Raw genomic sequence first — 16,305 nt, forward strand, 5'->3', positions numbered from 1 at the left:
AGTGAACGTGGCAACAACAGTTATGGTTGGTCCAGACTGAGGTCTGGAGCCCAAAACTCCAGCTGGGTCTCATGTGGGTGGCAAGGCTCAAGCACTGGGACCATTTTCTGCTTTTTCCCCAGAATCGTTAGCCAGGAGCTGGGCAACTCCAATATGGTATATTGGCATTGCAAGAGGTAGCTTAACTCATTGTGTCATAACCTCAACCTTGATCTATTCCCTCTTGCAGATGAACTGTTTCATTAAGAATTTATGTTACCATAGGACAAAAATAATGATACGAAGTTAACTTGTAAAAGCATGTTTCTTATGATATAAGAAAGACACATAATGAAGTGGTATATATCACTTTCCTGAGGTAATTAAACTGCTAAATAACCTACGATGATAAAAATAATCTGAGGCTACCAATTGAACCCAAGTTGCATCCTAAATTAAAATATGAAATAGATTATAATATCCAAAAGAAACATCTGGGAGGCAAGTTGCAAAGGCAGTAAACTGATAACAACAGCAATAATAATAAATCCCTCTTATTTCCAGACATTTCCTGATTCCCCATCCCCTAAAGCACACTTAGAGAATCAATTTACACTGTTTGCAAATAAATATATCTGAGGAGGCTTTCATTGACTTGACTGTCCACCAGGAAGACATTTAAAGCTGGCAATCTATATATACACAAGTGCTTTTTGTAAAAGATTGGGATCCATATGAAACATTCTTCTTCCTGCTGGTTCTCCAGTGTTATTTGTGGCAATGCAAGAGTGCCATCATTCATTTCTCATTGTCATCACTCCTCCAATTTTACCTGCAGCTCAGCCATGAAGAGTGAGCTAAAATGGAATTATTCAGAGGTGACTGACTTCATTCTCTTGGGATTTAGAGCCACTCCAAAGCTACAGATTCTCTTATTTCTGGTGTTTTTGGTGGTCTATGTGGTCACTGTGTTGGCAAACATCAGCATGATAATTGTCATCAGGATAGACTCCAAGCTCCACACGCCCATGTACTTCTTCCTGAGAAACTTGTCTTATTTAGATCTCTGCTATTCCACAGTCATTGCTCCCAAAACATTAGCCAACTTCTTGACCAAGGAAAAGAAAATCTCTTACAATGGCTGTGCGACACAGTTCTTCTTCTTTGCCCTGTTTGTTACAACTGAAGGCGTCCTCTTGGCGGTAATGGCCTTCGATCGCTTCTCGGCCATTTGTTCCCCTCTGTTTTATCCAGTGCGTATGACTCAGAAAGTCTGTGTTCAATTGGTCACTGGATCCTATATCTGTGGGGGCATCAACTCCATGATACAAACAGGCTTCACCTTCAGCCTGCGTTTCTGTGGAGAAAACAGACTGGACCACTTTTTCTGTGACGTTCCAGCCCTCATCAAGATCTCTTGTGTTGACCCCTTCGTGAATGAGCTTGTGCTGTTTATCCTCTCTGCGCTCATCATCATCAGCACCACAACCGTCATTCTGGTTTCCTACGCCTACATCCTCGCCACCGTCCTCAGGATCCCCTCAGCCCACGGCAGGAGGAAGACCTTCTCCACCTGTGGCTCCCACATCACCGTGGTGAGTTTATTCTATGGAACTGTGTTCTTCATGTACGCCCAGCCGGGGGCCATCTCCTCACCAGAGCAAAGCAAGGTCGTGGCTGTGTTCTACACGCTGATCATACCCATGGTTAACCCTCTGATATACAGTTTGAGAAACAAAGATGTGAAAGACACTGTGAAACGAATGGTATGTAGAAGAGCAGGTGTTTAGCCTAGCAACTGGTAAGCCTGAGCCCACATAGAATGCTCCTGAGTCTAGCTCCTGCAGAACGTCAGAGGCAGCAGCCAATGTTTCAAGTAGTGGGCTCCCTGAAACTCGTGTGGGAGACCTGCGTTGAATCCTGGTCGCTGGATTCAGCCTGGACAAGTCTGTCTGATGCAAGCATTTGGGGAGTGAGTCAGCACAGAGATGCTCTCCCTTTCTGAATCTCAAGTAAACTGAAATTTTTTAAGTTAAGAAGAAAAATAGGGAAATAGCATATGGGAGTTGGTCCTCTCAATGATATTTCTAAAATTGCTATCAACTGGACAAAGTTTGTTTTCTAAAAATTCTAGTTACTCTTGTTTTGTAAAATTGCTCATGTTAGGCAATACATTTTATTTATATTTTTAAAAATAATATTTCTAATAATGTAGATATACAAATCATTATTTAACTTAGTTAAAATATATAAAAGCAAACACATCTTCAACTTACAATGTGGCAATAATATTCTTATTTTAATTGTGCTTTGATTAGATATTGAGAATTATTTATGGCTATTAAGATAATACTACACTTGCCCATAACACTGTGTCACATAATGCAATGTAACTAATAATAAAAAATAATAAAATAAAATAAATTTTAAAAAAGTATAATACTACACCTGTGTGTATGATTGATCGCATTTTTTGCAAGGTAAAATCACCAATGACAAATTTTACACAGGGCACTTGAATAAAACGCTATTGTTACCTTTGCGTCTGAATTCTGGGTGCACTATCCTTGTAATTAACAAACTATAAAAGGGGATCCATAATCTATCCCGAAAGCAACACTCAAAGTGGCAATGATATTCTGCTAAGTTTATTTATCCATTCTTACTCTTTTTTTAAGATTTATTTTACTTGAAAGTCAGAATTACAGAGAAAGAGGAAGAGACTCTTCCATCCACGGGTTCATTCTCAGCTGAGGCAGCACAGAGAAGCTGACAGGCACTGGGGTGCATAGCAACACATGGCAGACACCCCAAAACTTGCATCAATATTATCAATATTCAAACGTTGTTTTTTTTTCTTCCTTGAACACCCAGTATCAAATGTGTAGCAACTTTTACCTCAGGACATTAATATGATCGTATCCCTGTTTGTTTTCTGCTTCTCCTATTCAATCTGAGAATTCAGCTGCCAGTCCAAATTTTGTCCAATTTCCTCCAGTGAGTTGTGTTTTTGGAGACAGCCTTCTCACTGTGGTGCATTGCCCACACACCTGCTTGTCTTGTATTCCGTGGGCAAGCATCATGACATCATTTCAAATGGGCACATTGTGGATTCCCACATACAATGATCAGTGTTTGACACTTTGATGTCACAGCATCTGTCTCTTTATCTCATTTACTGGTTATTTATTGTGATTGCAAATATCCCAATTCTCAAGTCAGTTGTTCTCCACCAGAATTTGAGTTGTCATAAGTTTTAATTTTAAAGTTTTTCTAAAGATTTGTTTCTTTATGTGAAAGGCAACTTTAGAGAGGGAGAGAGAAAGTTAGAGGAGATGGCTTTCTCACCCTGGCTCCCTACCCATCTCATGGGCCAGGTCTGAAACCAGGGACACAGAGCTCCATTCAGCCCTCCTGCGTGACAGGAGCCCATGTACTTGGACCATCTTCTGCTGCTTTCCCAGGCCATTAGCAGGGAGCTGGATTGGAAATGGAGCAGCTCGGGCTCCAACAGGCAATGGTATGGGAGTCTGGTTTAATCAGCTGTGCCGTAATGCTGATCCCTAAGTTGATGTTTTAATACTGAATTTTAAATGTTCATGTCTCTTTAATTTCTAGAAATTCTACTTACTAAAAAAATATGATCATGTTTGTGGTATCTTTTCATACCAGTGTTCAGGTTTTCAGAGAGAAAGGGAATTTTTAAATGAGTAAGAAAGATACTATAAGCACATGGTATATAGTATGTACTTTATAAAATGGCTTTTATTATGTACGATGACACTTTGCATTAAAAACAGAATGGTGAGGGGCCAGTGTTGTGGCTTAATATGTAAAGACACTCTGGTTCTTCTCAGAGACCCAACTCGCTGCCAATTCGGGGAAAGCAGTGGCCAGTGACCCAGAAGTTCTGGGGCTGCTTTCTCCCACCTAGGAGACAGTTTAAGAGCCTAGTTTCATGGCTGGAAAACTCTCAGCTCAGTGCAGTTTGCTGCCATCTAGTGGCTGCTTCGCTGTAATCAAGGTTAAGGTGATGTAGCCAAAATGGAATTTTGAGGACAATATGAGTTCTACGAAGTAACTTGGTTTTCTCATTCCACAAATGACAAAGACTGGTTTTTGAATCTTCTTTGATTTGAATAACAAAAATCGGTTGCAAGTAGTTGGGATTGAGTAAGCCCCTTTACCTGTTTGTTTTATCACCCTGATCTTCATTGCTCTTTTGTGAGGGCGTAGAAAAATCGTGGGAGATCCTACCCTTAGCCCAAGAAAATGAATGAACAGAAGATGGAAAATACCAAGCAGTTACACTATCCCTGAGTTTGTCTTATGCTGAAGTAAATTTTCATGGTTTTATTGAGTTTCTTTAAGAATTGTGCACCATCGAAATGAAGAAGGAACTTTGTTTTCCTCGTAGTGATCAAGTTTTACATCATTTCATGATGCAAAAATTTGTCTTTTTTAAATTGTTCTGGAGGGGAAACTGTGCGACACTGAAATTAAAATAATATTCCAAAAAGGAAAATATGATAGTGGCATAAAAACCAGTGCACTTGTTCTTGGAATACAGAAACTAATCCAAACACACACACTCAACTGATTTTCCACAATGTTGCAAAGCAAACATTGTAGAAAAGAAAGTCTTGTAAATAAATGGTGTTGGCAGAACAGAACAAATATATGTAGAATGAAATTAAACCCTACTTCTCACCGTATTAAAACATTTAACTCAAGCTGGATCAAATATCTAAATGTAAGAAAAGAAATTATGAAATTGCTAGAAAGAAAGGTAAATGACATCCTTTAAGACTTTAGTCTAAGTTGATGACTTCTTAGGTAAGACTTGAAAAACAAAGGCAACAGAGCAAAACTATGGCATTTTGGATAAATGGGATTGTGTGAAACTCAGAAGCTTCTAAACAGCAAAAGAAGTAACCAGTGAAGAGACATCCAAGGAAGCAGAAGAAAATACTGGCAAGCTGCTTATGTAACAAGGGATTAACACCCAGGCTGTATTAGCAACTCAAAAAAGGCAATAACAAAAGCCAATCGGTAAAGTTAAGAAATGAGTAAACTGAATACAAAGTCCTCAAAAGGAGAAATATAGATGGCCAACAAGTTTATGAAAACATCTTCAGCATCACAGGCTCCCGGGGAAATGTACATCAAAAGCCACAGTAAAATAACACCTCGGGCCCGGCGCGGTGGCGCAGTGGTTAAGGTCCTCGCCTTGCACGCCCGGGATCCCATTTGGGCGCCGATTCTAATCCCGGCAGCCCCGTTTCCCATCCAGCTCCCTGCTTGTGGCCCGGGAAAACAGTCAAGGACGGCCCAAAGCTTTGGGACCCTGCACCTGCGTGGGAGACCCGGAAGAGGCTCCTGGCATAGCATTGGCCATTGCGCTCACTTGGGGAGTGAAGCTCTTCCTCTCTGTCTCTCCTTCTCTCTGTATATCCGCCTTTCCAATAAAAAAAATAATAATAAAAACAAAAACAAATAACACCTCACCTTGTCAGATGTTATTATTAGGCAGACAGAAACACTGGCTGGGTGAGAGTATGGAAAAGGGGCTAGCTGCTCTTACACACTGTGGGTGGGAATGCAAAGTAATTCAGCCTCTGTGGAAAATAGTAAGGTAATTTCTAAGAAAATAGTAAGGTAACTTCTAAGGTAATAGAAGGAAGGAAAGAAGGAAGGAAAGGAGGGAGGGAGGAAGGAAAGGAGGAAGGAAAGAAGGAAGATAGAAAGAGGACTTGCCAGATGATCCAGCAATCTCTCCTTCTAGGTATATACCACAAAGACATGAGCTCATTGTACCAAACAGATGCCTGCTCTACAATATTTATAGCAGCACTGTTCACAGTAGCCAAAAATGGAGTCAATTTAAAGGGTCTAATATCAGATGAATAGATAAAGAAAACACATATATGTACACATAGGAAATACTATATAATATTAGTTCTTATGTTGTTACTACAGAAAATTGCATCATTTAATTGTTAGTGTTAATCCAGCTTTGCATTCGTAGAATGAACTATTCTTGGTTATATTGTGCTATCTTTTTAAATCCTTTTTGGAATGACTTAATATTTTTCTTAGAAACTTTCATGCTTGATCACAAGAGCTACTGGACTACAGTTTTCTCTCGGTTGTATCAGCTTTATCTGATTCACTGCCAACATCATACTGCCTTTGTAGGATAACATGGATCTATTCTCTCATGTGAACACTTTGGACACTTTTGTATACCATTTTTATATTTTATTTTAATACTAAGTAGCATGAAGATTGCCTTATATCAGAGAGAACATATGACATTTGTCCTTTTGGGATTCACTAATATATAGGTCAACATGCATGTACATACAGTCATCTAGATAAACTGTGTAATAAACTATCATATCAGAGGTGAGGATACAATGCAGTATGCATCTCTATTCACATAAAAGATGAACTCCCGATGAAACTACAAACATATCTTGACAACAGGATGCTGGTCTCTGCCATTGTCTACATCTACCATACCAATACACTTAAATAGCAGAATGAGGGACTTAGGACTGTTTCTGAAGGATGGTACTATTATAATAATATAGAGGAAGTCAATAAGGGGAGAGGATTTGGGGAAGGGGAAATCCCTGAGCCTACAGAATTGTAACATAAAAAAATAAAATAGAAAATCTTGGGTATCATTAAACAACAATGGAAGCAAACTCTGATGTTTTCTTCTTGGGAAAGATTTCTGATGCTAATTTTTAAATTAAAATAAACGTAGGCATCTATTCTTTTTCTTTTTTTGGAGTTGCTATACTTCATTGTCTGTTGCCCAGTGTCTTGTGCCAGTGGTATATTTGAGAGATCTTCAAGATGTTCATAGGAAACGTATGTTATGAAAAGACTAAGTATGGCCTTTTGCAAAGCATGAAAATGAACAGCCTCTTGTGGAGGGACAGTCCAGAAGAGGAGTGTCTGCGAGGATGGGCTGCCCATTCTGCAGCGTGGTGGACAGCTGAGTACCTGACCAGGGCATGGCAGAGAGACTTCCTGGCGCCCCAGAGGTTTCCACTTCTCTCCTGTGTCCTCTGCCATCCCCACCCCGCTTTCTCCTCCTGCCCGCCTACTCCTCTCCCGGGGGTTTGGATGGGAGGTGGTTCTGTCTCTTTGCTTGGGCCCAGACAAGCGTGCACGGAGTTCCCAGTATGGCTCAGTTTCCAGGAGGACAGGGCAGAGCAGGTGGGAATCCTGGAACCTGCCGTTGAACTTGGAAAGGCACAATCCACTCTGCTGCTGTTCTAGAAAGAGCACCACTTCTTGTTTGCCTGTTTGTTTGTTTGTTTTTTAACATTTAGATAAATTTTAAATTACATAAGACCTGACTTCAAAATAGTAATCACACTTAAATGAAATTCCACAAATACCAATGAAGGTATTTTATGAAGTCTAAATACTGTTTTTTTTCTTAACGACACAATTCCGTAGACTTTATATGCTTTTTCTAAATTTTTGATAGGGTTTCGGAAAGCAGGGCACCTATTAAACCATAGAGTTCCGTCGTCCCTTGCTGCTGGCCCCTTGTTTCCGAGCCCTCTCCTGCCTGCCGGGCAAAGCACAGCAGAACTCCTGTGACTGGACAATCAGCTTACACTGTGTAGGAAATTACTTTCTGAATTATGCTGTTGAGTTCTCACCGTTGATCGATACTCTCCTCTGACGAGGGTACTGAAATTTTATACGAATAATCCGCATACTTTTAACTATCATGCACTCTTGCACAAATTATTGAAAGTTTTAAAACGTGACTGAGTGATAGATATTTGATCGCTTTGTTTTTTGTATTAAAATGTATATTTCTAAACCTGTGTTTTTTTGTTTTTTCTTTTAAGCTGAGAGAGAACTGGTTGGGTGAATGTTAATTTTCTGGAGATATTTTAAAGACAAAGTTTTGCAACGGCTGTAATCTTTACAGATATGTGGAGTTTGATACATATGGTTGCATTTGGAAATCTTGTGTGTTGCAACTTTTTTTTTAAGATTTACTTATTTTTATTGGAAAGTCAGAAATACAGAGAGGAGGAGAGACAGGGAGGAAGATCTCCCAACCTATGATTCATTCCCCAAGCAACTGCAACAGCCAGGACTGTGCCAATCTGATGCCAGGAGCCAGGAGCTTCCTCCAGGTCTCCCTTGCGGGTACAGGTCTCAAGGTTTTGGGTCGTCCTCAACTGCTTTTCCAGGCCACAGGCTGGGAGCTGGATGGGAAGTGGAGCAGCCGGGATTAGAACCAGAGGGGATCCTGGTGTGCGCAAAGTGGGGACTTTAGCTGCTAGACTACCGTGGTCGAGCCCTGTAACTGGTTTTATATAACATGTTGAATAGTGTAAATTGCGTAATTACAGCCATGTAATTAAAAAGATTAACGGGGGGGATTTTAAAAGCTTTTGCAAAAAATAATGTATCTTTTAATTCATTTTTCCACGAAGTTCTTGAAGTATCCTCATACATACATACATATGTGTGTATATTGTGTGCTTCTGTGTGATAGATTTAACAATTACACTTATTTATCCGTGTAGGATTTGTGTGTAAGGGGGAAGAGGTAGGAAAGGAGACAAGCTGAGGAGAGAGAGAAAAAAAGAAGGGCAGAAAAGTAAAGCTAGTTTCTGTTATGTTGGCCAGGGATCTATCCACACATCTTTTATTTTCTAAATCAAATTAAATGTTGTCTCTAATATCACTGAATAATGCAAGAAAACAGATATATTCTTTTGTGATCATCTTAGATTTTTAAAAAATGATAATCTGAGGGGATTCCACAGGTGTGCGCAATATCATGACTCCATCGCTTGCTTTTGAACATGAAGTGTTGTTCATGGACCTTAGACCTCCAATTCCTATGAATAAAACTGATCTACCGTTGATATAGTTGTTTCCCAAGGCTGGAAGGAGTTTAAGAAAGGATATCTTGCTGTGCTGTTTTTGAAGAAGGTCCCACTCCCTGAAGGCCCTTGCATCCTAGAATTACTTCTGCTGTCTTTTTATCCATCCATGAACACCTAGATTGATTCTAGCTCTTGACTGTTGCAAATAGTGTTACAATGAGCATGAGGATGTGGGTGTCTCTTTCATTTGCTGATTTCATTCCCTTTAGATTTATACCCAAAAGTTGGATAGTATAGATCTATCTTTAGTTTTTCAAGGAACCTCCATAGTATTCTCCATGATGACTGTACTGGCTTGCATTAGGCTGGTAAAGCAAGTTAGACATGGAAAGACAAAAAGCATATGTTTTCTCTCATGGAAAGCAGAAAACAGTGAGCCTAAGCCTAGTGGAGAACACGACTGGGACCAGTGGAGGAGGGGATGACAGACGGAGGTTGAGAAGCTGACGTCCATCGTGCCAGGGAACTGCGAGTGGCCCTGGACCGCAGTAACTCACTACATGCTATATGAAGAACTTGAAGAGCAGAGCTGGGTAGCCTCCAAACACAAAGACAAGGAAATAGACTGGTTTCCTCTATTTGCACTGTGTATATGCGGCAAAATACTGCACTGTATCATAAAAAATGTACAAGTAGTCAATATCTGCTAAAGTTTTAAAAGATTAAATACTCTTTAACATGTCCTTCACAATTCATTTTCTTGAGGTCAGCGTTGTGACACAGCAGGCTGTCACCACCTGTGTTGCCAGCATCCCCTGTAGGCTTCAGGTAGAGTCCCAGCTGCTCTACTTTCCACCCAACTCCCTGCTGCTGCACCTGGGAAAACAGCAAGCAATGGCCCAAGACTCCGGCTTTGAACTGAGCCAATTGTGGCTGTTGCATCCATTTGGGAAGTGAAACAGTAGATGGAAGATCTCTCATGCTCTGTCTCTCTCTTCTTATGTAACTTTGCCATTCAAATTAATAATTAAGCTATAAAATAATATTTTGCTGCAAATGATTACGACTTTATGTTTTCATATCTAGTTTATTTTCTTTCTCTTCACTCCCTTGTTATTCTGAATAATGCTATTGCTAATATCTTTGCTGCTGTTGCCATTTGAATTATTGCTCATTTTTTCATAGTGCCTGTGAGACACAACAATGTGTGTACAATGAAGTGTTTTACATGCACATATTGCTTAAGTATTTGGCTGTTTTTTATTTTTTAAAGGTATATATATACCTTTAAAAAAATAAAAATATACCTTTAATATATATATATACCTTTAAATACCTTTATATAACTTTACATACCTATATATATATACTTATATATATATATAAAGAGAGAGAGAACCGCAGCTGTTCCATTTCCAAAGTTGTTATCATATATATATATTCATATATATGTATATATAAGACATATAGAATGTATATATATATATATACAGTTAGTACATTTATAATTTTAAAGGTAACTGATAAATATAATACTAATAATTTGCCATGTGTGATAATATTGGTTAGCTGAGTGATACATATTAGAAAATATTTTGCCAATTTGAAGTAAAAAGGTAATGTATGCCTTTTGCTCATTGTCCAATTATTGTTGACTTGGCAGGTATATCATCTGTCATTTTTAAATTAAGGATTTATTGAGATCATTTTGGATCATGAATTATATTAAAAATTTGATATGATCATCAAACTTATCTATTGGATCAATGCGCAACATTCTATTTACAATTATATGGGCCTCATAAAGAATCTCAGAATTTCCATTTTTTTCTAGACTTGTTCTCTATAAAATATATCATACACTCCTAAACAATTTATTTTTTATTAGTTTTTTTGAGAAACTAAGATGAACTCAATATGTAGAGTGGATATATAAACGCACAAAAGGAGGCCTGGGAACGGGAGGCCATGAGGCTTGTTGATATCAACAGCATCCAGAAATTATCATTGTTGAAGCACAACCAACTTGTCATATCCATTGACATTAAAGAATCAAAGGACTTAAGTATAGTACAAATCTGGGTTGAATAAAGACAAATTGGAAAGTGATATTTGTAAAGTAATTCAATGAAGAGTGAGGAATACTCTTTCAAAAGATTATTATGAACAACTTTGAGCAAAGTAGGAGAAAATTGTTGCTCTGCTTGGAAGCAGTAGAATCTAATTTATTGATCTTCAAACTCTGATGCAGGGCTTGGCTTTATTTATCAGTTGAGAATCTTAAGAGCAAAACTAGTTTCCCATGTTTATCTCACTAATAAGCATTCTTCAATATTCAGGTCAGGAATAAAGTGTGACCCAGAATCAGTATTTATTGAAAACAAAACAAAACCTCCCTAGGTGGTTCTGAGGTATAGGGAAGTTTGGAAAATCTTGACCTAATTAAACCCCAGGGTCCTTTTTATTTTTCACATCTGTCTATATACGTTTTTCAGATTCACTTTCCTGGTTTTAAGACTAGCTATGACTCTAGAGACAAAAAATGTAAGGCAGATAATGTGTAGAAAGACATCTCAATTTTGTCTTTGCAGGACACAAAGAGCAGAATTGTCTTAAAGTTCACACTAAAGTTTCAATCTGATTCTTGCTCAATTCTAATAAGGAAGAGCCATAGGGGACTTGAAAAAGAGCTGCTTGGTGAGTGCATTTCAAAATCTAGAATATAATTTACAAGTACCTAAATGTACTGTAAAGCATTTTCATAATCAATTACACTTTGTTCAAGGCTTCCTTTGAAAATATCATAAACTTTTAAAAATCTTTATTGAAGTTTCTTTTGGAATAATCTGGGTCTCAATTAAGTGAGTTTTTTTTCTTAAGATTTATTTTTACTTGAAAGAACTACAGAAAGAGAGGCTAGAAGAGACAGCTATTTTCCACACATTGGTTCACTTGCTAAATGGCTGTCATAAGCCGGAGTTGGATCCACAAAAGCTGGAAGCCAGGAGATTCTTCCAGATCTCCCACATGGGTGCAGGGGCCTGAGAACTTTAGAATTCTTTGACTGCTTTCCCAGGCCATTATCAGAGAGCTAAATTAGAAGTGGAACAACCAGGATTAGAACTGATACCCATGGAGGATGTCTATATCACAGGCAGAAATATGCCACTGTGTTGACCCCAATCAAGTAAAGTTTTTAAAAATCATATTTTTGATTGAGAAACTTTTCTTAATGTAGCAAAAAAAATCTTTACTCATTCTACCATATGTCAATTTTCTCTTTTGCATGCACTACACATTTCATTTGAGTGATATATATCATTAAATTATTCCTTGAAAGAATCACATTGAGGAGATTTTCTAAGCCATATTTGGCTGATACAAACAGAGAGGCTCATGGCATTTCCCAAGATTACTCCCAATTTTCCCAATTACTCAGTGAGGAGCAGAGTGTGGATTAAAACCCAGATTCATGTGCATTAAAACACCTGCTTTTAATCAGTGAGATGTTTTGACTTCACACACAAAAAAAGTAGGAACAGAAGTTAATCAATTCCATTTCTGATACTATTGTCAGAGTTTCTAAATAAAAATATGTAGCTTGAACTATAATATAAAATTCCTTTAAGGGAAGTCTCTTAGTCCAGAAATAACGAACCTCAAAATTATAGCATGAAATTCCTTTATTCCATTGGGATTTGGCCTTTTCAGATGCCTTAACAATTATTAGTTTTTGTCCATGTGTCTACTTAATACTTTATATTAACTAGTGATAATTAAAGCAAAAAGCAGAATCTCTGTAATGCAGTTTGTTTTGGTCCTATTGATTTGTATTAATGTCAAGCTTTACTAACAGTACATACATGAAAAACTTGATGTTGGCAAGGTTATTCTTTTTTCACAATGAGTATTTATTTATTTGAAGCACAGAGTTATAAGAAGAGGGGTAGGAGGAGAGAGACAGAGAGAAGTCTCTTTCATTTTCACTCAAATGCTGCAGTTGCTGGGGTTGGGACCAGCTGTAGTCAGGAGCCTGGAATTTCACCCAGTTGTCTTGTAAGAGCAGCAGTGGTCCTTGTACTTGGGCTGTCATCTACTGTGTTGCCGGCAAATTAGCAGAGCATCTAAGCAGTCTGTAAACAGATTGTAAACAGAGCAACTAAGACTAAAATCTATGCTTATATCAGATTCTGGTTTCTTAAGCAGTGGCTTAACCCATTATGCCATAACACCATCTGCTGTTAAGCTAATCTTATGCTGCAAACAAAGTGCATCTATATAAACAAATCGATCCATTTGTGTGAGAACTTTGCCCAGAAGGGAGTTACTAGCATTCAAAGACAAGTGACAAATGAAATAGGAAGTGGAGGTTATGCACTTATATGCTTAGGTACATGGCTGATGGGGAGGTCTGTCTGTTTGAACAGTGGATGGATGCCTAGTGCTTCATTTTACCCAATGAAGGCATAACCCAGGTTTCCTACTATCTTCTATAAAGTCAGCTGGCCTATAATTGCCCAGCCTGTACCTTACTGGTCAGGCTCCCGATTTGGCTTTTCTTAGACCTCACAAGGTAGGATGCAGAGTTCAGGCATTCCTCATATACTAAATTATTGGGGATTTCTCTACTCACCTGCTTAAGACTGTTCTACTCTTCAATTGTTAATAAACCCTTCATGCATCTTCTGGTTTCTTTGTTGATGCAATGAACAGGTTTTTAAGATGTTTGGGTCATTGTAAACATTGCTTTCCACAGATTCAACTTCATGTACACTTTCAACAATCCTGCCACGTAGCTTTTTTGGTAAATGTCATTAGGTAGAGGAGGTTTTCTGAGACATCATTGTAACTGGTTGTTTAGATTCTTTCAGACTGAGGTAAAATTAGGAGTCAGCTCATCTAACGTAAAGCTCTCAAGCAATAGTTTAAACTGATATATAACATCACTGCTTCCAACATCCTTTGCCCATCCACATCTGTCCTATATTTTTTGAGAATAAATCTAATAGAAAAACCTAGACCACTCCATTTGGTTGTGTGTTGCATGCTTCTGCACTTAAAGCTGTTGCGGTTAACAGCTTGGCACAAAAAAATCTGAATTTATATGGACATTTTTCTTTTAGTTCCCAATTGGGAAATTGACTTAAAATGTTGACTTAAGGGCCCGGCGCGGTGGCACAAGTGGTTAAAAGTCCTCGCCTTGCACGCCCCGGATCCCATATGGGCGCCGGTTCTAATCCCAGCAGCCCCGCTTCCCTTCCAGTTCCCTGCCTGTGGCCTGGGAAAGCAGTCGAGGACGGCCCAAGGCTTTGGGAACCTGCACCCGCGTGGGAGACCTGGAAGAGGCTCCTGGCTTCGGATCGGCATAGCATCGGCCCGTTGCGCTCACTTGGAGAGTGAATCGCATCGGACGGAAGATCTTCCTCTCTGTCTCTCCTCTCTGTATATCCGCCTTTCCAATAAAAAAATAATAAAAATAAATCTTTAAAAAAAAATGTTGACTTAAGATTTCTTTATGTATGGTGATAACAATCTCATTTTCCCGGCTAGGTGTCAGCCATGAAGAGTGGCCTGAACGGGACTTATTCCAAGGTGACCGAGTTTATTCTGCTGGGATTCCGGACATCTCCTGAAGTACAGATCCTCTTATTCTCGCTGTTCTTGCTCATCTACACAGTCATTGTGATGGGGAATATCAGCATGGTACTGATCATTCGGACAGACTCCAGACTCCACACGCCCATGTATTTCTTCCTCAGAAATTTATCCTGTTTAGATCTCTGCTACTCCACTGTCATCGCCCCCAAAACGCTGGCTCTGTTCTTGTCCCAAGACAAGAAAATCTCTTACAATGGCTGTGCGACACAGTTCTTCTTCTTTGCTCTCTTTGTGGGGACGGAAGGATTTCTTCTGGCCGTGATGGCATATGATCGCTTCTCAGCCATTTGTTTTCCGTTCTTGTATACCGTGCGCATGTCTCAGCCTGCTTGCGTCCGTTTGGTGGTTGGTTCCTATATCTGTGGGGGCATCAACTCCATGATACAAACAGGCTTCACCTTCAGCCTGCGTTTCTGTGGAGAAAACAGATTGGACCACTTTTTCTGTGATGTCCCAGCCCTCATCAAGATCTCTTGTGTTGACCCCTTCGTGAATGAGCTTGTGCTCTTTATCCTCTCTGCGCTCATCATCATCAGCACCACAACCGTCATTCTGGTTTCCTACGCCTACATCCTCGCCACCGTCCTCAGGATCCCCTCAGCCCACGGCAGGAGGAAGACCTTCTCCACCTGTGGCTCCCACATCACCGTGGTGAGTTTATTCTATGGAACTGTGTTCTTCATGTACGCCCAGCCGGGGGCCATCTCCTCACCAGAGCAAAGCAAGGTCGTGGCTGTGTTCTACACGCTGATCATACCTATGCTGAATCCTCTGATATACAGTTTGAGAAACAAAGATGTGAAAAGTGCCTTGAAAAGGATTTTGGTGAAAAAAAAAATATCTTTTCATTAACCTCCGCCCATCTACAAAACTAACACTCAACCAAGAACAATATAATCCGTAACTTTCTGTGGAAGAATTTCAGTGCTAAGTGTTGGCCATTATGAATTGTTTTCATTGAGGAAAACCATCAACAGATCCCTTTGAAAATAGTTAAATTCAAACCGTTGGTGAGAGAGCTAAAATCCCAACCTCAATAAAAGCTTCTTGATAATGTGATATCAAGATATTACATAAACTTGTGATTCTTACTTCATTTGTCTTGGTTGTACATAAAATTACAATTAAAATTTAAAATATCAAATTAATATATAAATACATAAAGTAAATTTATTAATATAATTTGTGTATACAGGTAAATATCCACATATTCATCTACCTATTGGAAAGACAGATGGACACTAACTGAATATTCTATATTTTTTATCTTATGTAGATCATAATGAAATTTGCTCAACCTTTACAAAGGAATTAATAATGCAGGAACTTGGGAAACTCCCTTGGCGAATCATACCGCCCGCTGGTGAACATGTGGTCCAGACCTGGGGGTCGGACAAGCTGGGCAAAGTAGCTCCAACAGCTGGGTAATGTGTCAATTGGTAATGGAACAGGGTGGATTAGGCAGGACTGAGCAAACCTTAGCCCACAAGCGAAACTAGAGACCAGGACAGAGCACTAGTCATGCCAGGCTAGGCTCTTGTACCTACTGGTCTGCATGAGCCAGTAACACTAAGCCACAGTGTCTAAGGCAGAGGTCGGTACAGGAGAGGGACTGAGCCAAGCTGAGTCAGAGCAACCACTGGCATGCACATAATCTATGGCTAGGAACAGGCCCAGTTGGGGGAGCTAAGGTGACAACCCTAGCTGGGTTGAGGTTCCCACCAAGGGGCATGTGGGCTGGAATGGGGGCTGAGTTCTGAATGGGAAATGATTGTAGTCTCCCTTGGCA

The 16,305-nt window shown here is 39.4% G+C and overlaps 2 protein-coding genes across 2 annotated transcripts; both read left to right on the forward strand.

Moving 5' to 3' along the window:
- The first annotated feature begins 824 nt into the window (after positions 1-824).
- Positions 825-1,769, forward strand: LOC121154876 (olfactory receptor 12-like). The gene has a single exon (XM_040977983.1). The coding sequence runs from the start codon at positions 825-827 to the stop codon at positions 1,767-1,769; it is 945 nt and encodes a 314-aa protein (XP_040833917.1).
- Positions 1,770-14,417: 12,648 nt separating this feature from the next.
- On the forward strand, positions 14,418-15,368 carry LOC121162453 (olfactory receptor 12-like). Its single transcript, XM_040989453.1, has one exon. It carries the CDS (start codon positions 14,418-14,420, stop codon positions 15,366-15,368), a length of 951 nt encoding a protein of 316 aa, XP_040845387.1.
- Positions 15,369-16,305: the final 937 nt, after the last annotated feature.

This window comes from Ochotona curzoniae, unplaced genomic scaffold, assembly GCF_017591425.1.
Source record: "Ochotona curzoniae isolate NIBS_2020 unplaced genomic scaffold, NIBS_Ocur_1.0 contig_1014, whole genome shotgun sequence".
Lineage (NCBI taxonomy): Eukaryota > Metazoa > Chordata > Mammalia > Lagomorpha > Ochotonidae > Ochotona > Ochotona curzoniae.

Excerpts from the sequence above, each read along its gene's own strand:
- LOC121154876 (XM_040977983.1), top strand. The coding sequence starts at position 825 with ATGAAGAGTGAGCTAAAATGGAATTATTCAGAGGTGACTGACTTCATT.
- LOC121162453 (XM_040989453.1), top strand. The coding sequence starts at position 14,418 with ATGAAGAGTGGCCTGAACGGGACTTATTCCAAGGTGACCGAGTTTATT.